Source organism: Martes martes (assembly GCF_963455335.1).
Source record: "Martes martes genome assembly, chromosome: 8".
Lineage (NCBI taxonomy): Eukaryota > Metazoa > Chordata > Mammalia > Carnivora > Mustelidae > Martes > Martes martes.
The window spans coordinates 21,094,091-21,121,943 of NC_137895.1; the positions used below are offsets into that span (position 1 = coordinate 21,094,091).

Genomic DNA, 27,853 nt, shown 5'->3' on the forward strand with positions numbered 1-27,853 from the left:
CAGAACTCACAGTTCAAGAGAATTATCACCTCAGTCTTTAAATGAGGACTTCAAACTAGTAAAAAATCATACTTTTTAGAGTCTTGATTTCTTTTTAAAAATCAGGAAACAATTCTATTCCAGGATGGCAGAATGAACAGGAAGGCGGCTCTCTCTACCTACCTCTGGAATGGGCCCCTTTTTAAGTCTATTTCTTTGTAAAAACAATTAACCTTATAAATACTTACATATATGTGGTTATTTATCTTACATATATGTGGTTATTATCTGTCTAGACAAGATCCCAAAGGCTAGAGGCAGCAGCCTGGTCTCCACCATCCCCTACAGATCCATGATAATCTGCTATAGAGACATGATCCCTAAAAACTCCCAATCAGTATTAATTGAATCAAAAAAATTACTCCCTCAAATTCCCTCTGGGATGTGAATGAAAAAAATTCTGGCTCAGAAAAAGTGAGTAGTAACAGGAAATTCTGTGTCTCAGACACCAATGCCAAGGAGACCTTCAGGAAATGGGAGTTTGGGAATCTTCCACAGAAAAAATGAAATCCCATCTTTCCAAGCTGGGCCTGACTGGCCATGAAAGGCCCAACCTGGAATCCTAAGTCTGGACATCATGACACCTGAGGGAGTCTCTCAGTCTCTCAGAATCATTATTCTCTGGTAGAAGATGGGAAAGACATCTCTATCTCACAGAGATGTTTGAGAATTAAATAAACTATGTGTGTGAAGATGTTTTGTAAGCTGTAATTAGTGTCACACAAACCCCAACTATCAAGTGACTGTGATGTACAGAATGACAATGCTTTTTTTTTTTTTTTGGCTCAGACTTCCACAAACCAGTAACATAAGTATTCCAAGGCACATTGCTTAGAAAGATCTGCAGGCCTGACTCTGCTGTGGGTGTGGGGAAGGTGGTCTTCCCAGGACCAAAGCTGCTAGAAGTAAGGAGTAGGGAAATGCCCAGGACAGTGAGGATCCAGGGATAGCTCTACCACCTAAGAGGCATTGGGTGCTTTTTGTGTGTCCACTACTATGTTGAGGATTCCAAAGCCATGATTTTACTTAACCCTTCTTTCAAACTCTTGGTGTTGGTACCAATATCATCCTCATTTATAGGGGAAACCAAGGTGGGGGAAGGGCAGATAAATTTCCTGAGGTCACACAGGTGTGAGTGACAGAAACTAGGTCTGTAGGAAGCCAGAGCCTTTATCTGTAACTACTTAATAATTTGGTCCTGCTTCCTCCACTCCAAAACTCCCATTAATTCTTCATAGTAGGAAGCATTCTCTCATCAAGGAAATTTTACACTTGAAATTGTCCTTCTCTGTCTAGTAGAAAACTCTTCCTCATCCTTTGAGACATGGCTGACTATAATCTGTCACACTCACAGCTCCTGAGCATACCTCAGTGGGGCGTGCCATCCAGACAGCCCTGGGGGAGCTCACTGCACCTTGATCCCTCCGTTGGCAGACAGTGGAGGACAGAGGAGCCCTCCAACGATTGTTGAATGGTGTGGGAGTGGGAGAGCAGCCATTAGGAGTGGGCAGGTCCCCACTTCTGTCCTCAATAGCTATGAAAACTCGACTAGATACTTCCTAAAGTACCTGCCAACTCCAATATTTTTTGTGTAAGAATGGATTAACCCCAAATTTGGGTTTCCTTCTAATGACACTTGGCTGTTCTTTCAAACCAAGACCACACCTTAGCTGGGAAATGTAATAAAGCTTATGACTTTGATCAGGTAACCTTCCTTGAGAGTCAACCATTTCTTAAACCAGCTCTTGAAGGGTTATAAAGATGCTAAGAATGGGGTGTGGCAGCTAGTCATTCTTGCTTTGCTGGCAAATCAAAATGGAAAGCCTTATAAATAAACTATCCAAAGAAAATAAGATCAAGGATCTGACAATTCGTAAGGTCAGAATCTTATATTCTTCTAGAGTTGGCACAGGTCAGTAGTGGAAGTGGAGATGATCTTAACTACAAACAAGAGGACAGAAATGGTTTCTAAGGACAAGAGAGGCTAAAGATGCAAAGACATCTCAACTGTGCATGCAGTTCCAAGCTAGGCATAATTTGGGCACATTGGTGAACACTTCACACCAAAGTCCCAGGGATTCTATATAATCATCATCATCATCATCATCATCATCTATATTATAATAACAATAATAATTATTATTATTCAAGGAGGTAAAGAGAAAGAGCAAAGGAGAAATAAATGAAAATATTCACAGAAATTAAGAAGAAGCTTTATTTCTCCCTTTCCCAAAGAAATACCAGTTGGTTTTTCCTAGTAAAGACACACTAGCTTGAACAACTAGGCAGAGCTAAATTCTGATCCTAATTTTACCCAATCCCCATTGTGACTTTCATGGCCTGAGGCACTTTTATCTTCCTGAACCCCTTCCCCCATAAAAAAAAAAATTGGAAAATATATTTAACAACTGTGCTGATGGTGTCAGCATCCACTGTCCTTGTTAAGTTATTGATTGGTATCCAGGAGACCCTTCAAACACTGATTATTCCAGAGATCCATAGAGGGCCAGTCCCAGAAACATGACTTAGAATAAGACAACATTAACAAGGTGAAGTTTGGTGACCCAGTAATTTACAGTCACTTCATTACTTAAGGACCACTAATGTGCTTTCAGGTAAGATGGATGGCCTCCATTTTCACCTGGAATGTAATGGTTAAAATTAATTAAAAGATCTCTCTGACAGTATGTACATAGTAGTGTGTAGTGAGGAAAGTTCTGAATTAAGAAACAGGTGGTTTAGTGGTGCCTGGGAGGCTCAGTAGGTTAAGTGTTTGCCTTCGGCTCAGGTCATGATCCCAGGATCCTGAGATCGAGCCCTGTATGGGGCTCCCTGCTCAACAGGGAGTCTCCCTCTCCCTCTGCCCCTGCTCTCTTTAATAAACAAAGAAAATTTAAAAAATAAAAAAGAATCAGGTAGTCTAGCTCCTATTCCATGTCCAGTGTGACCTTGGACCTTGACTTCCATTCAGTAAAATGAAACTTTAAACTTTAGTTTCAACTTCTCTGTCTGTAAAAAGAAGAGGCGCAAAAGGCTTAATGATTCTCTCTTTTCTGCTTTTGACCTCAGCAAACATCATTTGTTGGCTAATTCAACAACCACTTCCAACCCCTTCTTTCTGACCTTCTTCCTGCCTGGAATGTGGGCTTGATGCCTGGAGCTGTAACAACCCTCTTGTGAACCAGAGGAACAAGTGGGAGAGTAAAGAGCTATCACTTCGAGGACAGCAGAATAGAAAATCAGAGCATGCTCAGGCCCTGATGGATCCCTGAGCAGTGAAACCAGCACCAGCAATCACTCACATTTGGACTTCTGTCATGTAAAAAAAAATAAATCCTGCATAGTAGGGTCTTCACTTGAAGACAAAGCCTTCCTAAGTAAAACTTAAGATTCTAATGCACTTACCACAAAAAGAGGTTGTGGCCAGTCGGCTTCTCTCCAAAGGTGGTGCCCACTTACTCCACATCCCATGGCAGGCTGGGTAGGTCACACCCTGGCATAACAGTTGAAAAGAGATTATTGATTTGACTCCAGTGTCTGTTGGTGTTTGAAACATGGACCCTGCTTCTTTAAGAGAGGCTGCAAGATAAAACCTAAATCATGAATACCAAGTAGCTTGTGTCAGCTATTTTAACTCACAGCACAGATGCTTCAATTTGAATATCAGTTCCAATGTAAGGATGGTGGGGAATAGGGAAGGAGTCTTTGTATTTCATATTATTATAGAATATTGGTGTAGAAAGAGATTTCTGCAATCAACTGGTCCATCCCCTCAAGATACAGAACCTGAGGCCAAGAGCCATGAAGTGACTACATTCTAGTCTTCATGGCTGTTAATAGCAAGTTCTTTCCACCATCAGTGTTTTCCAAAGTCTGTTATATGTCCCTCTAGTGGAACTAGAGTTGGATTTGCGTTTCTACAACAAATGACATTTTTTTTTTTACCATAACTGGTGCATATATACTCTATTAGGCTTTAAGAAACAATGTAACTGATGCATGAAACCCATGATTTCAAAGATATTGTTGCTTCTGATAAGATTCGTGTGTGTGTGTGTGTGTGTGTGTGTTTTAATGAATTGATCTAGGGAAAAACTGTAGGTAAATAATAGTACAAATTGTACATGGGTATGACAGAAGTGAAGGAGGTTAGAGGTGAATGACTGAGCTTGGGAAACGCTGCTCTACATCAGGGCTCAGGAAACTATGGCCTGATTTAGCTCACCATCTGTTTTTGTACTACTCTTGAGGAAGTACTGGTTTTTACTTTTTTTTTCTAGACTCACATTTTTATTTTCTTATTAATTTTTTTTATTCCAGTGTAGTTAATATACAGTGTTATATTAGGTTCAGGAGTACAATATAATGATTCAACAGGTCCCTGAGTTAAATCTCTGTGTCACACTACATCCTGGAAATTTACAGATTTATTAATAAATCCATTTAAGTTGTTTTAGTGGAAAGGGCCACCGCTATGTGAACTATCATATTTGGGCTTCAGTTTCATCATTCATTAAATGACAGGGGTTGGATTAGATTGCCTCAGAGATCATTCCTGCCTCCTCATGTGAAATTCCGCACTCTATGAAACGGTCCTTTATTGTGTATACATTTGTAATCACACAGGCATTCTAATTAAAGCATTCGTGACTGCAGTTAAAACTGAAGAGTGGAAATAGCAGGACAAGGTGGAAGACCAGAAAACTCAGTAAAGCAGTTTTCTTTAGAAGCTGAATTATCTAAAGGACCATGCTGTATCTAGCAGTAGCAAAAACCACTGAGGGAAGAATCTCCTACCTCCACTAGACCTTGCAAGATTCTGACACACATGACACAGCCGTAATGCACTCTGGCCGCTGAAGGGATGAACATGTTCAAGGTTGATGTTAAGAAGATGGCGGCTCCAAAGACCCTGAGGGACCAAAACACTGTGTTAGGGGACAGGCACACTTGTGGATATGACGCTTCAGTCAGACATCAGGAATGAACCTCACCATTCATGGAAAATCACCACGGAAATTAATAAAAAGAGAAATAGATACTGTGTTAGGATCTGGTATATCCCAAGCTAGACTGTTGGGCAGCTATGAATCCTGAGCTCATCCCTGGACCCATTACAGGCAGGTTGTTGGCAATATGGAAATATCCTTCCTAAATGAGGTCCTGAAGCTGGAGATTGACCAACATGAGGTGAGCTTGCTGGAGATGCACCATTCTGCTTGTTTCTACCCAACTGACTCGTTCTATTACCACATGACATTGACACATTTGGATTGTGTCTCCTGCTTCACAATTTTGCTGTCACTTTACCAAAAGGCCATACTATCAGAAAGCAGTCTGTGTCCTGGGACAAGACAATCACAAAACAGGCTGTGTACCTGTGTGAGCCCCCAGCCTGCTGCCCAGTCCCCCATGCCTTCTCCCTGCCTGGACCAGAGTGTCCTGGGAAAAGGGAGCAGGCAGCATTTTCTTCTTTTCTCACACATTAATGATGCTTCAGCCCTTTTAACATGTTAGAAATATGCATGATTTCCTTTTATGGCAGAAGTATATGCAGTAACCCCTGAGATCATATGAGTCAGTATTTTATCACTTTTTGAAAAGAATACAATAGATAATAAATGAAGGACACAAATTAGACCAGAATGTAAGTAAACAAAGTCATGCTTGTACATATTTAGATCTTATGGTATTGACTTTCTTTTTTTACCTTAACCCATAAAACAAAATATATTTTATATTGCAACTCAATACATAATCATACTCACAAATGTAATCAAAACAAATTTTAAGAACCAATACTTAAGTGTGCAATGAATTAAGATATTTTCTATTCTATTTGGTTTTTCTCTTTTCTATTTTTCTGTCCTTTTTTAGAAAATGCTCATTGGTAAATCACATGTTGATTTCATTACCATTTAATGAGTTGTGTTTTAAAGTGTGAGAAACTTCTTTATAAAACGTATGGATTTCATGAATCATATGTGTACAGTGACATAGGACATACAATTGGAAGGAAACTTGAGACATTTAGTAGACCCCTGTGCAGCTACATATACACCCTATGATCCTCCAAGAGGCCGTCTTCTTTGGCTTGAATGCCTGTAGTGACAGAGAACTCTATTGCTCCTTGAGGCAGCTATTCTGTCTTGGGTAGTTTTAATTGCTCAAATACCTACGATAGAATTTCAAGGTCATTAAAGACATCTTGCAACCTAGAGGCAAGCCCCTACTACTCACATGACAAAATCTATATGGTACTGAACTATTTTAATATAGTACATAGAATCACAGAATGTCACTTGTCAAAGGAAACTCAAACACAATCTAAACCATGCTTTATTTCACAGATGAGTGACTGTAGAGGTCACCAAGTCGAGTTATTTAGTGTCCAGGAACATTTCTTCTGATTCAGATTCAACTCCTCTTTTTACTACATAATCACTAAAAGAGTTGCAAGATAGATTAAGTTAGACAAAAATGTAAATAACAAGAGACGCTTAAGAACAGAATCACATCAATATCTGTGAATCACATCTATTGGAATGGCTCCTGGCTTTCCTTCTGCATCTCTAAATTGAGAGCAAACTATGCAGATTTTATAAAAACACAAAATCATGTTATGATGTGTACCTCATTCGTGTTATTTCAGTTTGCCTTACCTGTTAGCAGCAAACTTATTTGAAATGAAACCACCTGGAATTTGTGTCACAATATAACCCCAGAAGAAAGATCCATGGATAAGGCCCACTGTCTCTGGATCCCAGTTAAATTGTGCTGTCTGAAATGAGAAATCAGATATGGTTGTGTTTGTAAGAAAACACTTGACAACCATTTTTCACCGATGATCCTACATAACAACCCCACCATGTCCTTCTTTCCTTCCTTTATTCAACAAGTATTTGTGGGAGCACCTGGGTGGCTCAGTGGGTTAAGCCTCTGCCTTCAGCCCAGGTCACGATCTCAGGGTCCTGGGATCAAGCCCTGCATCGGGCTCTCTGCTCAGTGGGGATCCTGCTTCTCCCTCTCTCTCTCTGCTTGCCTCTCTGCCTACTTGTGATCTCTCTCTCTCTCTCTGTCAAATAAATAAACAAAATCTTTTTAAAAAAATATTTGTGGAGGGCTTCTTATATGCTAGGGATATAGCAACAAATACAACAAAGTCCCTGCTGTCATTGAGCTTGTCTTCTAGTGAGAGCAAGGAGAAATTATGTACAAACTAAAATACATATATATGTATGTAGTAGATCCATATATATATACATATACACACACTTAATAATGACACAACCCTTAAGCCATTGAAAATGTGATTCTCCAGGGCCAGGCCCCCTTTCCTCCTTTTCTTCCGAAAGTTACTCATTCTTTTCAGACTCCTCGCAAATGTTCCTTCCTCTGAGGAAGCTCCCCAACTCCCTTTTGAAGTGGTCACCTTTTCCTGCACTTGTCCCACAGACCTCTGTCCTTACAGCCGTGGCCCCTGCTGGGTGCTGTTTTCAAACTAGCCATTCACATGTTCATTTCTCACACTGGCGGCTAGCAACTCTAAGGGAACAGTCATGTCCCTTTATAACCTGAGTACCTAAAATAAATTTCTGGAACACAGAAGGTGCAAGTAAATATTTGCCAAATGAAGGAATACATGAATGGCTTTATAAAGGATTGGGGGCACCTGGCTGGCTCGGTCCCTAGAACATGCTCCTCTTGATCTCAGGCTTGTAAGCTCGAGCCCCACGTTGGGTGTAGAGATTCTGCTTGAACATCTTTAGTACCAGAGAATTCAACTGCTCCTTGAGACGGCTTGGTCTGTCTTGAATACTTATTGCTCAAATATCTACTACAGAATTTCAAGGACATTAAAGACATCTTGCAATCTAGAGGCAAGCCCCTACTACTCACATGGAAAAACCTGTATGGTACTGGACTATATTAACATAGTCCATTAAAAATAAGTCATATAGACATAGTCCATTAAAATAAGTCATATAGACATAGTCCATTAAAATAAGTCATATAGACATAGTCCATTAAAAATAAAATCTTTTTAAAAAAGCAATCATATCAAAATGGAAGGCGTTCCTGTTATGGAGGAAAGGTTCTTAATTATCAACATTTTATGCCTTATCAACTTCTGTTGGTTTATTTTCCCATCACAAGTTGTTACGTATTAATTTGCTCATTTATTCAACATTCACCTAGTGCCTCCTGTGTGCCAGGTCAGGTGCTAGACAGTGCAAACACTAACTCAAACAAGAATTGCCTTCGTGTTCTAGGAGATCACAGTCCATGTAACACTGCCCTGTCCTCTATACCGTATTTCCCATTTTACCAATTAGGAAATTGAAGTTTAAGTGTAAAATGAAACTGGGGTTCCTGGCTGGCTCATTTGGCTGAGCATCTGCCTCTGGCTCAGGGTGTGATCACAGTGTTCTGGGGTAGAGCCCTGCATCAGGCTCGCTGCTCAGCAAGGAACTTGCTTCTCCCTCTTCAGCTTCCCCTGCCTGTGCTTTCTCTCTCTCTGTGTCAAGTAAATAACTAAAATCTTTAAAAAAAAAAAAAAAGTAAAATGAAACTGGGGTGCCTGGCTGGCTCAGTTGGTAGAGCATGTGACACTTGATCTCAGTGTCATGAGTCCAAGTCCCATGTTAGGTAGATATTACTCAAAAGAAAAGAAAATGGGAGAGAGTAAAATGAAACTAACAATCATTATTCAAATCAGCTCACCAAATTTTTACTTTCTGCTACTATGTGCCACACATTGTACTAGGCCCTGGGGATACAACAGTGAACAGAACAAGAGTAATTGCTGTCTTCACAAAGATGCCAGTAGAGACAGTAGCTAGTAAACAAATAAACAAGTACAGCCTGTGTTAGATGGTGATCAGGGATGAGGAGAAAAAATAAAGCAGGGAGGGGGACAGGAAGTGCTGGATAGGAGTGAGGTAGAGCGCAATTTCAGATAGAGAGGGAAGGCTTCATTGAGGAGGTGATTTTTGAGTAAAGCTCTAAAGGAAAGAAGGGAGCAAATAATTATCTGAGAGAACTTTCAAGGCAGAAAAATAGCAAGTGCAAAGGCCCTGAGGTTAGAGGAACAGCAAGATGTCAGGATACCTGGGAGGTAATGAGTGAAGGACCCAAGAATAAGAGTTAAAGTAAGAAAGGTTCAAATGATGAGAGAACCTTGAAATCACCAAAAGGACCTTGGCTTTTAATCAAAGAGAGATGGAAACCATCAGAAGCTTGGAGCAAAAGAGGGACATAATTTTATTAAGGCACTGTCCATGTATTCCCTCCTTTAATTCTTACAACACCTAGAGGTAATTCTTAGCTCTTCTTTTGTAGATGAGGAAAATAAGGCTTGGAGAGACTAACTGACTTCCCCAAGGTCATACAACTAGTTACAAGGAGAGCCAAGATCACGATCTCTTATCAGCTTGACCCAAAAAACTACATTCTTTGCACTGTTTGTAGAACTTGACTTTCTTATTAAGAAAGAGAGATTAGACATCTTTGCCTTGAGTCACAAAATGACCCAAGGAGCCAAAGATCCAAGGCAGAGGGATTCACTTCTTCCAAAGGCTAATTACCAATCAAAATGTCTCCTGCTCATACTTTCCTCTCTGAGGGACGGTGTTTCTAGGTATTCTCTGAAGGAGAGCATACATGCCAAACAGCACTTGGGCCTGCTGAGAACTGACTTTCATCATCACTTGAGCCCCATTAGAATCATAATGGCCCCATGTATGTGTGTCTCTCTCTCCAATCTGAACCCAGAAACTGTACTTAGACAAGACTGAACACCTGAACGGAAACTTTGAGTTTAGTTTTAGTTTCAGAGCCAAGTAAGTCAGTTCCTGAGCAAGACACTTCACTATAGAGAATGGACATGAGAAGTGATGGAAAAGGAAAGAAAAGAGTCCATGGAGAGACCTAGGACAGTGGAGCATACTCAGAGAGAAGCAGATGAGGCACTGTATGGAACAAGCAAGCTGGAGACCTTAGCTAAGGATTTCCTCATTCCCAGGAGGGCCAGCTCCACTCTGCCCTTCCTGGCAGAGCCTCTGTTTCTGCCCTGGAAAGAATTAGGTAAAGACTCATTTTCTGCCCCTCATGGAGTACAGCCAGGATTTCAGTCCCACCACAGGCTGGGCTCCCCACTGTCCAGGGCACGGACTGCACAAATATACACATCAGACCTGCTTTCTGCCCTTCACTCTCATGAGATCCCATACAGCCCTAGCATAATTCCCTTTTTTTTAAAATAATTTTTCTTTTTTTTTTTTTTTAAGATTTTATTTAATTATTTATTTATTTGTCAGAGAGAGAGAGTGCATGAGCACACAAGCAGGCAGAGCGGCAGGCAGAGGCAGAGAGAGAAGCGGGCTCCCTTCCAAGGTAGGAACCCGATACGGGACTATCCTAGGACCCTGGGATCATGACCTGAGCCCAAGGAAGTGGCTTGACCGACTGAGACACCCAGGTGTCCCGCATAATTCCCTTTTTAACTTGACCTGGTTTCACTGCATTTCTATTCCTTGCAACCAGCAATCCCTGACCAGGACATAAGGACAACTTGTTCAAGGTCCCAGAGTTAATAAACAAAAGAAGTCAAGTGTGAAACCAGGTCTGGCCAATTCGAAAGCCCATGCTCTTAACTCTACAGGACTCATGATTCGTGGGAAGGAGTTTGGACTTTTCCTGAAGGTAAAAAGAGATAATCACAAAGTTTCTCAAACATCAGTCATTTATTGCTTGCCATATGTCAGATGCTATTCTAAGTGATTCACGTGTTTTAAAATTCATAATTTATTAAACTAAAAGTGAGTATTCACACATCAGCTAAAATTACCCTGTATACCACTAGTACAGTATAACCTAAATATTTGCAAGACCTACATACTCATACTGCTTACTTCTCTCCTCTTTTGAAAATGAGGACTGCCAAATATCTCAGTGAAAAATATGTAGTTCCCCACTCCCATAAAATGAAAAACCAAATAAACAAAAATACCAGTAAAATCTTTGTCATCAGGTTGAACATGTTCAGCTGACATGTAAGCTTTGTTTTATTTGAGTAAGAGAGAAATGGCCTGCTATAAATTGGAGTTGTCCTAGAGCTTCCGAAATGCTCCCAAACTCCTATTTTTGAGACCAGAAGAAATTATGCAAAGCATATTTTAGATCTCAATCGGTTTCTCTAGGACTCCAAAGGGAAAACTACAGAAACCAGAGAACACACACTAGCATTGTTCCTTAGGTTTATCAAAAATGTCTTTTCCATATGCCTCCAAGCAGACTCTGTTGACCTAGGCCTATCTTTCCAGGCAACAAACAAACACAAACCAGCATCTCATTTTGATCTGGGCCTCGGCAGACAAGTTTTAATTAGCTGGCCCTGCTCACAAAAGGCTGGGAGAATGCATGTGATACACATCTGAAATCTCACTAATATACATCACTCTTTATTTAAAAAATGCATGGCTTGCCCCATCATACCTCTCCTGCCCTCCCTCCAAACCAAAAAATAAACAACTAGCATATCCTTTGAGAACAAATTCAGCCTGTGGCATCAGAAAGAGGCTAGCAGACTCTCCATTGTGCTCTTTTCATCTATTAGCTAAAAGAAAAAAAAAAAAAAAAAAAAGCCTGCAGGGCCAGCTAAAGACTTCTTTTTAATGGATAAGAATCAAACTTTCCCAAACCAGTGCTTAGCAGGAACTGTTCCAGGTAATGCTAATAGCTGTGGCATGAAAGAGAGTGTTCGACAATAAAGTCCGGGAAATAATGCATAGCAAAGCCCCCTCTTGGAGACTCACACAGGACACAGTACAATAAAAGCTCCCACTTCATATGACACCTTCTTCCTGGCACAGCCTATAGACAGTGACCAAACAGCAGTGGGGAAACTCTGATGTCAGTGTTTCTCCACATATGCACAGGGACCGGAGACATACTAGGTGCCTCTCTGCAAACTGGTGTACCTCCACACAAGTCATTCCCGGGCGTGTGTTCAATACAATGAGACATGTATGCACTGGGCATCCACTGGGCATACATTTTGGGGGTTTTCTTCCCCATAGCCTCAATACTTCTCTAGGTCTACTATGTAAGAAACAAGCCAGATTTCATCTTTCCAGTGATTCATAAAAACAATGCTTTTTTCTAATATAAATTCAATTAGCCAACATGTAGTGTATCGTTGGTTTTTGATGTAATATTCAATGATTTGTTATTTGCATTTAACACCCAGTACTCATCACATCGTGCGCCCTCCTCAATGCTCTTAAGGCACATCAGAGTATGCTTGCTTGTGACTACAACTGCCTTTGAACTGGGCTTCCTGCTTCCACTCACTTCAATCCCAGTTCACTGGGAGACCCCTGGCTGGATAGAGTGGGCCCTGCACAAAGCCCACCCATGACCCCCTACATGGCTTACCAGTCTTTACCTGGCCTAACCCCTATTTACCCTGGTGTCTCCCTGTCTTGATGCTTGCTCATGCTCAGCCTTTAATCCAAAGACAGAAGGTTGCAGACCTGTGAACTTTGGTGGGGGAAATTCAGCATTTTTATTTTCACTAACTGGTAGCTGAAATTTAGCTTTTCCTGTGATTATGAATGTAGGCAAAAAAACCACAGTTGTATTATCAGTACCTGTGACTCCATCACTAGTGGAAATTATAAATCTGCTCATATGACAGTTGTCACCACTACCTTAAACTATGGTTTACACTGCAAACTTCAAACTTACAGTAATTTTATTTTATTTTTTTAAAGATTTTATTTACTTATTTCTTGGGGGAGGCAGAGAGCACAAGCAGGGGGGAAATGGCAGGCAAACGGAGAAGCAGGCTCCCCGCTGTGCAAGGACCATGATGTAGGACTAGATCCCAGGACCCTGGGATCATGACCTGAGCCGAAGGCAGATATGTAACTGACTGAGCCACCCAGGCACCCCAAAGCTACAGTAATTTTAGACCCATTGTTAAATTTTGTCATCTGCTGGGTTCATAAAGAAGCCCATATGTTTCTATATCATTAACCTTATTTTTCAATACTTTAATATATATATTTCAATATAATTCGTTTCATTTATAATCCCATGCATTTTATTTTAAGAATTTAAAACATTATTTTGACAAAGGATTCTTAAGTCTACAGCAGATTGCCAAACGGGCCCACAGCTCAGAAAAGATGAACCCCTATCTCAGTTCCTAAATAACATCCTTTTCTCTCTCTCCCCCTCTCTCTCCCTCCTTCTCTCTCTTTCTCTTTCCTCCTCTCTCCCTCCCTCCCCTTCTCTCCCACAGTCTTTATCACAAGATGTTCCTTTCTCTTCAAAGGCTCTTCTTCCCACCTCAAGGAAACACCTTTTGTCTGTCAGTTCCTCCTTATCTTTCAGAACTAGTCGCTTTCTTTGGGAATTCTTTCACGATATCCAAGTCTGGCCCAGCATTCTCCCGTGTGACCAAGCTTTCTGAACACTCCAGCATAGCACTACCACTGTGAATTATGCTGACTTACTTGTACATCTCTATGGCAACAAGGGCCCAGCCTGTGCTGCTCATCCTTCTCTCTCCTTCACCTTGCACAGTGCCTGGCACATGGTAGCCATTCTACCTTTTTGTCACATCAATGGAAGAGGTGCAGTGCTTTCTTTCCTATAGCCAAGTATTTGCACAGCCCCCACCAAACACAGACACTGACCTGAATTTCTGGTTTTCCATCAACATAGACAGTGCTGTTGTTGACCATTTCCACAATGGCTACTCCTAGATTGCAACGAATCCCAAAGGAAATGCAGAATCCCAGCCCACTCATGATGGCAATGATGTAACGCTTGGGGAGGCCACAGCAGTGGCAGTTGCAGAGCGGGGGCGTCTGCCTGGAAGTCTGCACTGGCCTTCCTTCTTCATTCAGCTCAGTGTTATCTTCTTCCTCATTGGTCCCATCAATTTTTCTATAGTGGAAGAAAAATGGTCAGAGAAGAAAGGCCAGGATTAGAGAAAAAAAGGAAGTATGCTAGGCAAAAAGAAAAGATCTACCAAAGAAGAAAAAGGGAAACCCAAAGTAGGTTGCAGCCTGCCTTTTTGAAAGTTGTTATTGTCATGAAAATAAATAATAGTGACTAACATTACTGATCTTCTGGGGATTATATTGCACTTTTATAGGCATTAGGTCATTTAAAGCTCACAACAACTCCATGACATCGATGGTGTTATCTTGCTATTATATAAGTCAGGAAACTAGGTCTTGTATGAGGTGGGATGCAAATCTAAGTCCAAGTCTGTGTCCTCAACAATATGCTTCACTGAATTTCCTGCTGGAAAATTATTGACAGACTTCGTTCACATTGTATGACCTAGCTAACTCTTACACTTCTTGATTTTAGTGTCACCTAAAGCTTGCTAAAAGGATATACAGCAGAAAATCAATCCAATTGCAGATTCTTTTCTTCCTCTTTATCTAAATCTTAATAAAATGTTAGGTAGAGGTAGGGAGGCACTTTTTCTACCACAGCACATAGCCAGTTGGTTGTACGTCCTTTCTTTCTAGGTGGTTCTTTCTAGGATTTTTCACTGACTTCTACAGGTTCAGATTATGGTATGTCAATTACAGTAAATTCACCCTTTTCTTTAAAAAATAAAAGGGAATTGGGCAAACTGAACACTGTCAATTATCAAAGGAGCTATTTGCATCTTCTCACATATTGTAACCCTTCTGAGGATATTGCTATGGCCCAACTAAGGTCCAAATTTTTGTAAAAATGAGCAAGGATTTTAAGTTTTCATGAATATTGAATTCAATAATAAAGAGGTAATACAATGATTAGCAGAATGGATTGAGATACAAATAATCTGCCCACCAATCCACAGAGAATATGATCTTGGTAGTTTTTAAGACTCAAGCAAAATCAGATTTAAAGTATATGTATAGAGAAATAAATATACTAGATTCAATTCAATTCATCAAATATTTATTGAATGTGTGTTGTATGTCAGGCACTATGCCAAGTGTTGGGGAACAATAAAGCATGTGACATGTTCTCTCCCCTCCTTCAGGTCTTAGCTGGTGAGGAAGAAGGACAAGGAGCCATGATTACTGGATTATTCAGGTTTTGTTGAATTCAAAGTGAGAGCAATGATAAAGCCAGGGAAAGAGCTTTCAATTTTAACTGAGCTCAGAGTGGTAGCTTAATAAATGGATGAGCACACCGAAATAACCAGAAGAGAACTTCAGCAACTTCTCAACGTACCTAGCTACCCATCTGCATTTATGCTGATGCATTCTACATTTTCTTTGGTAATTGTCCATGCTGCTACCCAAAACCAGCCTCTCTCCCTGGGCACCAGATTTCACCTCCTCTCACCTACTCAAGGATATTATTCCAGAAATTCCCACTCCCATAATTCATCAATTATTCTCGCCTCTCTGATAGATCATTCCTATTATCTACAAATATGTTCTTATTTCTCCCACATCGTTCTCCTCCAGCTACTCCCATTTTCATCTTCTTTTTTTAGAAAAACTGGAAGACTCTTTCTTCAATTCCCCACCACCCATTCTCTCTTGGACCCATTCCAACCAGGTATCCCCCAGCCTGTCCACCAAAATTGCTCTTCTTAAGGTCATCAATGCCTTCTGTTGAGCCCTTGGCTCAATCCAATGGTCATCTTAGGTCCTCAAGTAATCAGCCTATCAGCACTTAACACAACTGATCACCGCTTCTTCCTTTATTTTCTCTCAAGAAACCACACTCATGTGCTCTTCCTCTTAATTCTCTGACCACTCCTTCTGTTTTGTCTTTTAAACCGATTCCCTACTTCCCTGACCTGTAAACACTGGGATGCCCAAGACTCAGCTCACAGATCTCTTTTCTTTTCTCTCTACACTCTGTAAGTGATCTTATCCCATCTGTGGGCTTTAGATACAGATCCCAACTTTCATAGAGAGACTTATTTGACATCTCCTTGGACACACAATCAGCATCTCAAATTTAACATATGCAAACAGAGTTTCCCTTAAAAAAAAATAATGTCTAAGGTCTTTCCCATCCCAAGTGATGGTAATTTTGTTCCTCTGGCTGCTCAGGTAAAAATCTTAAAGTCATCCTGGATGCTTGATTTCCTCTCCACCCTATACCCAAACTAGGAGCCAGTGTGACTTAGTTTGAATGTTTACTCTTCCACTTACTTAGCTGTGTGACTTTGGCCTAGTTAAGCTCTCTGGGCTTCTGTTTCTTCATCTGTAACCTAGGAATCATATAAGTAGTTTCTTCTTCATGGGGTTCTTCTCAGGATTATCATAAGTGGATTATTATATTTAGACCACTTAGAACAGAACCTAACACACATGAAAACTCAATGTATATCAGCTACTTTTATTACATTAATCCCCACAATCATTTAATGAGTTCATTCTGTTAGACTGGCCACTGATGCCATGTATTGTCATTAAACTGATGTCCAAGAATCATTTGAATCACAGCACTATTTATAATGAGTGGTCCTGGTGATCTCCATGAATTTCTGGCATCAGAACATATATAATTTGTATCGTATGGAAAACTGTCGCTCTAATGTTGACACCCCATTACAATGGTACCAGTAGTATTAGCTAAAAGAGGGATAATATGCAAAAACTACACTAATACTGGTATAAAGCAAATTCAGTTCTTTCTCCCCATTTCATATAATGACCTCATTATTGTTAAAACACCTCAGTGAGATATAGGAAACCTAATACTTCCATTTGGCACAAATATAACTGTAGTCCAGAAACCAAGAGTGGATTGGCCAAGACCATACAGTCAGAAGAGGATATAGGCAAGGTGGGAAGGCTTTCTCCTGGTTATCAGGTCTGCCGATTCCCTCTCACATGTGTTTCCTGCCTCACTAGACTGTGTTCTGTCTCAGTGAGCTTCCCATGACCTTGTCGTCTGCATTCTTGCCCTTGCCCCAGCCACCATGGACAACCCAGTAGAGGAAAATATTTAAGAGAATGGACTCTGGAATGAGAGAAGCTGAGTGCTATTTTTCCTGCGTGCTAGCTCTATGACTGGCCAAGCCACTCGACCACCTGAAGCCACAATATGCTGGTATTAAGCTTGCCGGGGCTGCCATAATGAAGTACCACACATTGAGTGGCTCAAACAATGGAACTTTACTTTTTGGCAGTTCAGGAGGCCAGGAGTCCAAGATCAAGCTGTTGGCAGGATGGGTTCTTTCTGAGGCCTCTCTCTTTGACCTTTAAATGGCTAAAACCATGAAAGACTCTTAACTATAGGAAATAAACTGAGGGTTGCTGGAGGGGAGGGCAGTACAGAGATGGGGTAACAGGGTGATGGCCATTAAGGAGGGCATGTGATGTAATGAGCACTGGGTGTTATATAAGACAGATGAGCCACTGAACTCTACCTCTGAAAATAATAATATGCTATATGTTAATTAATTGAATTTAAATAAAGAAAAATTTTTTAAAAGATGGCTGCCTTCACATTACCTTCCCTCTGCATATCTCTGTGTCCGGATTTCCTCTTTTTATAATAACATCAGTCATTTGGATTAGGACCCACCCTGAAGACCACATTTTAATTTAATTATCTCTTTCATTTGTTTGTTTGATTAATTTCTACGTTCTTTTATTTTTTTGTTTAAATCTCAGCATTCCTTTATTTTCTTTATTTAACTTTTAATTTTAATTCCACTATAGTTGACATACGGTGTTATATTAGTTTCAGGTGTATAACATAGTGATTCAACAACTCTATACATCACCCAGTGCTCATCCACCGTAAGTGTACTCTTTAATCCCTGTCACCTATTTCACCCATCCCCCTACCCTCCTGCCCTCTGGTAACCATCAATTTGTTCTCTGTAGTTAAGAGTCAGTCTCTTCCTAGTCTCTCTCTCCGTGTCTTTTAATTACTCCTTTAAAGAACCTATCTCTGAGGCACTGGAGGTTAGGACTTCAACATATGAATATGGGGGGAACACAGTTCAGTATACAACAACCCCCATCTCTAAAATGGGCTAATGATCATAGCTAATTCATAGGACTGTTTTAATGGTTAAATGACAGGACGCACATAAATTTTTAGTGCAGCACTTGGTACATGAAAAAGCTTTTTATTGCTAAATGGTAAATACTACTATTATTGCTATTAATAAAATTGTTACAAGTCATAAACTCAGCATCTCTCTATAATAATGCAGATGTTTGGATGAAGAGTAAGACAGACTAACATTTTCAGGCACCAGGGAGCCTTGAGGAGTTTAATTAAAGACAACCCCAGCTGCTATGCTCTGAATGCAGCAGAGTTTTGCTGGGAGGACTGCCTTCCCTCAGGCTGCTCCCCACCAAGCACTGAGCACAGCAGGTGTAGAGGGCAGGTCCTTTCCTGCAAGAGACAAGGCCCATCAGTGGTCCAACTGGCTCCAGGGCTCCCCCTTGGCATTACAAAACTTCCTAGTACTGGGGTATAGTCTGAGACTCTTCCCACAAAATCTTCCTTCCCTTTCTCCTACACAGATAGCATCGCAGTCCAAATGTTCTCCCAGTCCTCCTCAGCTCTTTCTCCATTTTCCCTCAACAAATCTCTTCTGCATCTGTCCCTGTCTTCTCAGAGGGCCTGGATCAACACAAGCACCCTCTGTGTGCATGTTGCCATCTGGGAATACACTGAGAGTTTCCAGAAGGACACAATGGTATGGGGGGCAGAGAGAAAAGAAAGAGTAGTGTGATAAAGGGGAAGATAAAACTCCATGGAAGGAAATATGGGCTCCCCAAGTAGCAGGACCTATAGCTGCCTGACCTTGAGCCATCTCCTACAGCACTCCTCCAACTTGGAGGTAGGATGTGGAAGCTGTGGAGAGAAGGCTTGGATGCTGGGTCGCAATTTCCCTTGCCCCAGGTGATAGCGGAGTCAGTAGACTTGGAGCCACCAAGCGACCAGACACAAACACGGATCAACCACTAGAGGGACCCCCTGAGTTGTTTGTGTGGTCCTTGCACACCGTAGCTGCGGCAGAAAGAGCCCACCCACATCAACGGAAAGTTCATTTCCACCAGGCTTGGCTCAGAGTCAGATTTGATTTGTTTTAAAAACAGTAAAATAGTGGAACATTTCTTGTATAACAAGCTCAGAGAGGAAGGTTCTCAACCCCCTCCCCCTGTATGATGGGACAAGTCAGGCTTCACTATCAGTCAACCCAGGTTTGATAGCCAGCTCTGCCGCCTGTGTACTAGCTGTATGACTCTGGGCAAGGGAAGTCGGCCTTTCTGAATCTCGTATTTCCTCATCTGTAAAATGAATGCGATATTTATCTCACAGAGCTGTTGTTGAAATTAAACAAGCCTAGCCAACGATGAGTAAAACATTACCACCACAAATGAGTAGACTGATTCAGTGTTAGGGCTACACCATCCCAGATGTGTCCTAAGTATTTCACACATTCCTCAGTCGGACCATTTATCACACTGAGTTAGTTATTTGCTTTCATCAGCATAGTAGGTGTTGAGTAAGGGTCTGTAGATTTGAGAAAGTGAATGAGTGAATGAATGCCTCCCCAGAAGATGTAAGCATTTTGAAGACAGGAGCCATTTCTGACTCCTCTTTATTCCCAGGGCTCAGCATACGGCCTGGACATAATTAATCCCTATTCAACTGAATGGAATGGGTGGATCAATTCTGTCTTCACTCCTGACTTGAAGCACTTACACACAGAAGTAAAGATCTGCTCACCCCTGCCCAGAAACAAGTTTCTTTGTTGGTTGGTTTTTCTAAAGAGGGCTGAGGTCATAAGACGGAGAAAAGAGGACTTGTTTCTTTACAAGTGGAGGGCTTTAATTATCCAAAAGAGCTGTTTATCATATTAGGTATTTTGGTGTTTGCCTGCACTTGGTCTGGAAGATCAGAGAATCTTCATTCTTGCCAACGTAACATCTGTCGTGTTGTTTCTCCAAATGCAGAAAGCAGCAGTCTGTGGACTGCTGGCCCCTTACACTCTAGGAAAGTCTGAGCCCATTGTTCACAAACACAATTGTCCAGTAAGCACGTCAGCACCAGGAGTCTAATTGCTTAAGATATGCTCCCTAGCTGGGGTGCCTGGGTGGCTCAGTGGGTTAAGGCCTCTGCCTTCGGCTCAGGTCATGATCCCGGGGTTGAGCCCCGTGACAGGCTCTTTGCTCAGGGGGGAGCCTGCTTCCCGCTCTTTCTCTGCCTGTCTCTCTGCCTACTTGTGATCCGTCTCTCTGTCAAATAAATAAATAAAATCTTTAAAAAAAAAAAAAAAGATATGCTCACTAGCCTTCAGGCCCTTAACAGAACTACTCACTTACAATTCGAATGTACCTGTAATTACAGCCCGGTTTGATTTGGTTTTGTAGGCAGTAAGGTCAACATTTGCAGCACAAAATGAGCAGAACTTATGGATCATTTGATGGCTTTTTAAAATCCATTCACTTGCTCACTATGGTAAGTATTTATTATGGACTGAATTGTGTCACCACTATCCCTAAATTCTTACTTTGAAGCCTTAACACTCAGGACCTCAGAAGTATTGGGACAAAAGGGCTTAAAGAGTAATTAAATGAGATTATATGAGTGGGCCCTAATGCAGTAAGACCAGCATCCTTATGGGAAGAAATTTGGACACAGAGACATCAGGATTGCATGTCCACAGAGGAAAGACCATGTGAAGACACAGCGAGTAGGTGGTCTTGAGGAGAAACCAAACTGTCAACCCCTTGATGCTGGACTTTGGGTTTCCAGAACTGTGAGAAAATAAACTTCTCCTAAATTACCCAGTTTCTGGTACTTTGTGATGGCAGCTCAAGAGACTAATAGAGTATTAGGGGATGGAAGGGTACTGACTACCTTCTACACCGGTACTGTGTGAGGTACATATTTATATATACATCTATATACATAATCTCCCTTAATCCTCAGAACAATCTTGAGAAGTAGAATTTATCCCTCTCTCACAGCTTGGGAGACTCAGAACATGTCAAAAACTTGCCCAAGAGGCACCCAGCTGCAGTGGGTGAAGTGAAAACACAAGCCACATTTGGTATCAAGCCCGTTCCTGCCAGTACACCCAGGACCGAACCAGAAAACACCATATACATATCAAGTGCTTCAACTAAGTAGACATTTTTAAAGGTTTTGGAGAAAGAATATTGAGGAAGGATTGAGGGAACATGCCCTATAGTCAGACAATCCTGTGTCAAATGCTGAGTCCAGTATTTATTAGCTGTGTGACCTTGAGGCAGAGACTTAATCTCTCTGAACCTTGGTTCCCTGGAAGGAGAAAGGACTAAAGTGAGCACTAGAGGAAATAAAGTTTATAAGGTACTTAGTAGCATTCCTACCACTGGATAAATAATCAATAAATGGTAACTTTTTTAAAAGGGAGGAGGGGAACCTGGGTGGCTCAGTGGGTTAAAGCCTCTGCTTTCGGCTCAGGTCATGGTCTCAGGGTCCTGGGATCGAGCCCCGCATCGGGCTCCCTGCTCAACAGGGAGCCTGCTTCCTCCTCTCTCTCTGCCTGCCTCTCTGCCTACTTGTGGTCTATGTCTGTCAAATAAATAAATAAAATTTAAAAAAAAAAAAAAAAGGGGAGGAGGTACTTAAAATCTGACTCCCTGAGGTAGTTTGGGATTTGCTTAGGATCTCATCCATGTGGCTCTCAGGACATCAAATTCTAAAAGATCTCAATAAAATTCAACTCCTACCCAGTCAATACTGTTCATACTAGTTGTTTTTTTGTAATTTTTAAAAATTAGTATTTCCCTCTTCCAGGATACCACAATAACAAAGTCAGGAACCAAATATCCCTAGCACCTGGCACAGTCACACTGATTTTGATGTGTTAACTTGTTTTTATTTCCTCCCGGTAATTTTATCCTTTCCTGTCCCCTCATTCAAGCAGAGAGTCAGAGCTTATTAACTAACCAGGGAATGGTAAGATGGACAATTAAAAAAAAAAAAGTGGTCTCTGTGGCTTTTTATTCCAAAGCCAGGCTTACAGATGACAGCTCAAAGGCCAGTGTAGCCCATAGACATGTTTTGTTTGATGGTTTAGAGTATGTGTATATGTGTGTGTGTGTGGTTTTTCAGAATTTGGATTAATTTCTAGAGTTTAGATTAATTTTAGAGTTTTTGGGAGAGTACTCCCAAAAACAAAAAGATATTTTTAAGTCTTAATCTCTGGTATCTGTAAATATGACTGTATTGAGAAATAGGGTCTTTGCAGACATAATCAAGTGAAGATGAAGTCATATTGGATTGGGATGGGTCCTTATCTGATGACTGGTGTCCCTGTAAAAAGAGGGGAATCTGAACATAGACTCAGAAGCTCAGGGCAAAAGACCAGAGGACAGCATAGGCAAAGACTGGCGTGACGTGCTTGACTACAAGCCAAGGAATGCCTAGGGTTGCCCGTAGCCACGAGAAGTGAGGAAGAGGCAAAGATAACCCCACTTCAGAGGCTTCACAGAGAGCACGGTCCTGCTGACACCTTGATTTTAGACTTCTGGCCTCCAGCACAGTGAGAGAAAAAATAAATTAAAGCCATTCAGGTTGTTTGTTACACAGCCTTAGGAAAAATGAATGCAAGGGGTCCATGACACAGGATTTAACATCCTGGCAAAGGCCAAAAGAAATAGTTCCAACAAGCTACCAGCATGGATGGTTCTCAGAAGTTTAGACAAAGTAGAGGTGCCAAGAGGAGACTGACAACTTCTCTTTAAAAAAAAAAAAAAAAAAAAAAAACGTGTACTGATTCCTAGTCATTATTGCACTGTGGGAAGAGATTAGCCACTACGATGGTTTTTAAAAAATAACTCAAGAGTTTCTTATGGGTCAGAAATTGAGCAGAGACCATCTCTATGAAGTGGATTTGACTATCCGTGACATCTGCCTTTCAACTTGACCGTGAGCGACTTCCCCCTTTGAATAAGAACCTAAAGATGGGGACCTGGAGAAAGTCAGGTCATGGCTTAATAAGCATGTCCGACATCATTCCTCTTGCCATTCATATTCATTCCAAAGACAGAATAACCAAGGCTACAAGAATATTCTTTTTTGGGCTCAGGGGCTCACTTTCTCTCCCTTCCTTCCTTGGCCAATAAACCTAAATTACAGGCCTATTTCATGTTTTAATGCCTGTTATAATGACTACTAAATTTGACTGGACCATATAGATGAATTAGTGAGGATTAAACTGGTTATCTTCTATCCTTTAGCTAAAATTCTGATGTCTGCTATTTGCAATATAAAAATTCATGACATATTTTCAAGGTTAATCATACTCTTCAATAAATAGGTCTCCTTTTAACTGTTTGTTTTGTTTTGTTTTTTAAGAGAGATGCCAGAATATTATGGCAAATTATAGAAAAAGGAGATGTGTTGTATGGATTTAATAGATAAGGCAGAAAGTCCACATGCTAAATATATTCCTCAGGAAGCTTGAGGAATCACACTCCTTTACCAAGGCAATGAGGAATGGGCCCCCAGCACCACTGAGCCTCTCAGCAGCGGCTGTCCTGGGCAGATCCCGTCCGACCGCAGGAGGTGCTATTCCAGAACTGGGCTCCCAGTGGCCGTCAGAAGGCTAGAATTCTGAAGTAGCAGAGGCCAGCGGCAGCACTTCAAGGTCAGAGACAAGGGCAAGCAAGGTCAGAATGGCATTTAAAGGATCTGACTCACAGGAACTGCCAGACATGAGGATCAACGTAGAGCACGGACATAGAGTGCGAGATCTTTGGGTTGCTCACGCACACACACCGCAGAGCTTCCACTTGGAAAGAGGCACTAAACTAAATGGACGGCTGGCTTGGCTGGTGGATGTTAGCCAGCTCGTCCTCTCAGCCACCCAGCCCTGCAGCAGTGACATGTGGGATAGCCATGGTTGTAGAGATGAAAGGTATGTCTGGGATCTCACTCGCCAAGACTGCTGTAGCTACCACTGCTGTCAGCAACAAAACCAATTCTGCACCCCTGATACTGCACAGTCTCCAAGGAGACAAACCAGCCTCTTGGTGGCAAACTGTTTATATCAGACTCCTTCCATCTTGGAAAAGGTAGGAAAATTCATCCTGACTGAGGCTGACATATATTCTACAAATGAGCCTGCAAGTATTGGCCAGCATCACTACCTGAGGATTCAAAGAATCCTGTTTAGCCAACATGGGATCCCACATAACATCACCTAAGACTAAGACACTCAATTATGGCAAAGGAGGTACATCAGGGGGCATAGGACAATGGGATCCACTGGTCCTACCTCAAGCCACACCATGCTGAAGCTGGTAGCCTGACAGAGCAAAGGAAACCTCTTTAAGATGCAGCTGAGGGGGGCACCTGGGTGGCTCAGTGGGTTAAGCCTCTGCCTTCGGCTCAGGTCATGGTCCCAGGGTCCTGGGATCGAGCCCCACATCGGGCTCTCTGCTCAGCAGGGAGTCTGCTTCTCCCTTCCTATCTGCCTGCCTCTCTGCCTACTTGTGATTTCTCTCTCTGTCAAATAAAAAATTAAATAATTTAAAAAAAAAAAAAAAAAAAGATGCAGCTGAGGCATTGGCTCAGAGAAGAATCCCTGTGAAGATAGGGTGCTGTCCTTTAGGATGAAGTATGTTCCATAAACCAACAGTTGTTATAATGGGTGCTGGGCAGAAAGCATTTGGTCTGAGAAACACAGGGTAGAAGTGGGAATAGCCCACTTACCATTATGTCCAGTAACTCACTTATGGGATATCTCAACTCTTCAACTTTGGACTCTGTGGCTCTGGGAGTCCTGATGCCCGAGGAAGAATTCTTCCACTTGGGAATACAGTGAAAATCCCACTAAATAGAGCTATCACTGCTGTCCAGTCATGTTGGGGTCCTCATGCCAAGACCAAAAGGCAAGGCCAAGGGTCACAAGAGTGGCAAGGCTGATTGGTCTTGAAATGGTCCTGACCCTCAGCAGGGGCAGCCCACAGTCCATGACTGACAGACGCAGACACACAAAAGAGTGGCCCCTTTGCTTCAAGGGACAGCTCAGTGCCCAGATCCTCCCACTGTGATCTGGCCCCTGTGTATTACCTGAGATCACATCCTTGCTTGGTTTTCTCCTTTCCTATCCTGCTTTACTCCCTGCCTCCCAATTTCCACCTCCGTAAATCACATCCTAGGCTCTCCAAATTCCTGTTTCAGGGTCTACTTTTAGGGAACCCTAGCTAAGATAGAAGTGGAGTAAAATGCAGCAGGGAAGAGAGATTGGGAGCGGGTGGGAGGAGGAGGGAAAGAGAGTCAGGAGAGTCCTCCCTGGGAAGGTAACTTTTGGGAAGAGACTTGAAAATGGGAGAATAAGCCACCAGGCAATTGGAGATAAAACCTTACAGGGTGAAAAACAGGATGCAGAAGCTGGCACAGGAGGGGTCTAGGGAGTTTCCCCATCAGTGCAGAGTATGGCTGGAGTGGGGTGAGGCAGGAAAAGGAGGCCAGAGATGAAGTCAAATTCTTGAAGTTGAGAACTTGAAGTTCTCAAGTTCCCACAAATCAGGTAGGGTCTTTAAGTCCATTGAAAGGATGTTGGCTTTAATTCTGAGAGAGATGGGAAACCGTGGGGAGGTTTTGAGCAGGAGAGAGATGTGACCTGACTTTGCTTTACTAGAATTACCCTGGCCAGTAGATGCCAACTTGCCTGAGGTTGTCCAGGCAGAAAGTAAATGACGTCACAGCAGTTAGAACCTGGACTCACCTGACCTCAGAGCCCACTCTCACACACTTGTATTTGTCAATGGACTAGACAAAGCATGTCTGACACCTAAGTTGAATACACAGTCACTGAATGCTGATGATGGAAGCAACACACAAGGATTGGTTCCATCTCTTTAAAGGGAAGATACAAATACTTATAAGGAGACCAAGCATCCCATCAGTTTCCCTTGGGAAGTCTTCAATACTACAACTGATTGGGAGAAAAGCTCATACTTGCTGAAAAGATCCAGTGATTGTTGGCTACACTGCAGCCCAAGTTAACTCCCTAAACCTAAATGAGTCATTAAGTTTCAACACAGTAAGTGGGAAGAGCAAAGACAGAGAGGTCACATAGTGTAATGACTAAGAATGGTGGGCAGAGAACATCTGGTCTGAAACCCAGCTCTGCCACTTATAAGCTATGTGACCTTGGGAAACTTACTGAACCTCTCTGTGCCTCAGCTTTCTCTTCTAAAATGGTAACTGCCGTAGTCCCCATCCCATAGGGTTTAATAGAATTAAAAGTGTTTACAGTACCTGGAGCAGATGTTTGCCATTATTATTTTATTATACATAAGCAATTAGAAGACACCCATGTTGTCACGTAAGTCAAAAAATCTACATGTCTATTTCTAGAAATCAGCTTCTAAATGTAATGCCTTCCATGTCATCTGTTCCAATACTGGACTATGAATGAATGTATTCTTTCTTCCTAAACTTCTGAAATGCTAGTGTACTTTTAGCTGATGAAATTGTTCAGCTGTGTTTTATCAATGACTCTTCTCCAGAAAGGCTAATAATGTCTGACTATAATCAGCCCCATGTACAAACTTCAAATGTTTCCCTATGCATTTGCCACTCCCCTGAGCATGAGAAACACTCAGTAATTAAAAAGCACCCCAAAAGAAATGCCTGGGTGGCTCAGGTATTTAAGCACACAACTCCTGGTTTCCGCTCAGGTCATGATCTCAAGGTGGTGAGATAGAGTTTTGAGTGGGGCTCTGTGGTCAGTGTGGAGTCTGCTTATGATTCTCTCTTCCTCTCCCTCCCACTCTGCTCCTCTCCCTCCCACTCTGCTCCCCTCCCCTGCAATGCATGTGCATGCTCTCTCAAATAAATAAAATATTTTTTAAGAAAAGCACCCTAAGAATTCCATTTAGATGATGATTTCAGTATCCAGTATTACAAGACATCAGTGATTTACACTGCTTGCTGAGTTAGGAAGTCAACGTTTCTAACTTCTGAATGTTCTTGTACCTTACAAAATAGAAAACAGTATTTTCTGATTTTTTTTTTTTTCCATTGGAGTCTGCCAACTGGTTTTAAGTGAAAAATCAGCAGGGAGGAAGGAATGTTCATTGTATACCAGGCTCTGGGTGGGGCACTTAAATATAAATATCTTACACCAGGTGGGTATCAGAGTTGGTCTCGGTGAAGGAGCCCTAATTCTGGAGCTCTGCTCAAAGACTGTCAGAGCTTAGGGTCAACTTGGATTGCTAGTCAGTTAATGCCTTTTTTTACCTTCCTCTGCCAATAATTTCCTTCTAGGATCACAGAAAGAAGGGGTTCGAGTTTGGCACTATTTTTTCTCAAGTCATTCTACTAGTAAGCCAACAGTGATAAGATCTAGCATGCGTTTAGTGTATCCTGTATATCCTCTCGAGCCCTGTTAGTCACTTTCTATTGTGTTGTGATTCACTTCTAAAAAAACCATTCAGAGTCCTAAACACATAGCTCCATGTTGGGTTGAGGTCGTACAACGTGGAAATTATGAATCTTGTTCTATTCCTAAGTAAACCAATCTGGCAAACAAAAGAATCTTCAAGTGGATAATCTAAGCAAACACTAGAAAACCAGCTCTTACAATAAGTCTCTTACCGAAGAAAGCGATTCAATTTCAAAAAAGCAATTCAATTTAATGTTGGAAAGAAAATTCCTAAGTGCTTCCTTGTCAAATGTTGTATAAACTAAGGCACAGAGTTGAATGATGATAATGGTGACTGTAGTCAACGATAATCCAAAGTCATGGTTTTTGTTCCTGGCTTTGTCAGATGCATTTGTGATCATACTTAAA

General features: G+C 41.6%; 1 protein-coding gene across 2 annotated transcripts in view; it reads right to left on the reverse strand.

Annotated features, from left to right (window-relative positions):
* Nucleotides 1–27,853, reverse strand: part of SLC17A8 (solute carrier family 17 member 8) — a gene marked incomplete at both ends in the record, with an annotated part of 45,615 nt that overhangs the window by 16,012 nt on the left and 1,750 nt on the right. Inside the window, 4 exons of one of the 2 annotated variants that reach the window (XM_080812437.1) lie at nt 3,445–3,532; nt 4,837–4,951; nt 6,702–6,820; nt 13,746–13,998. In XM_080812437.1, coding sequence (XP_080668563.1) covers nt 3,445–3,532; nt 4,837–4,951; nt 6,702–6,820; nt 13,746–13,998 — 575 coding nt within the window. Of the gene's footprint in view, nt 1–3,444; nt 3,533–4,836; nt 4,952–6,701; nt 6,821–13,741; nt 13,999–27,853 lie in introns of both variants that reach the window. The other variant, XM_080812436.1, reaches the window with a different exon arrangement.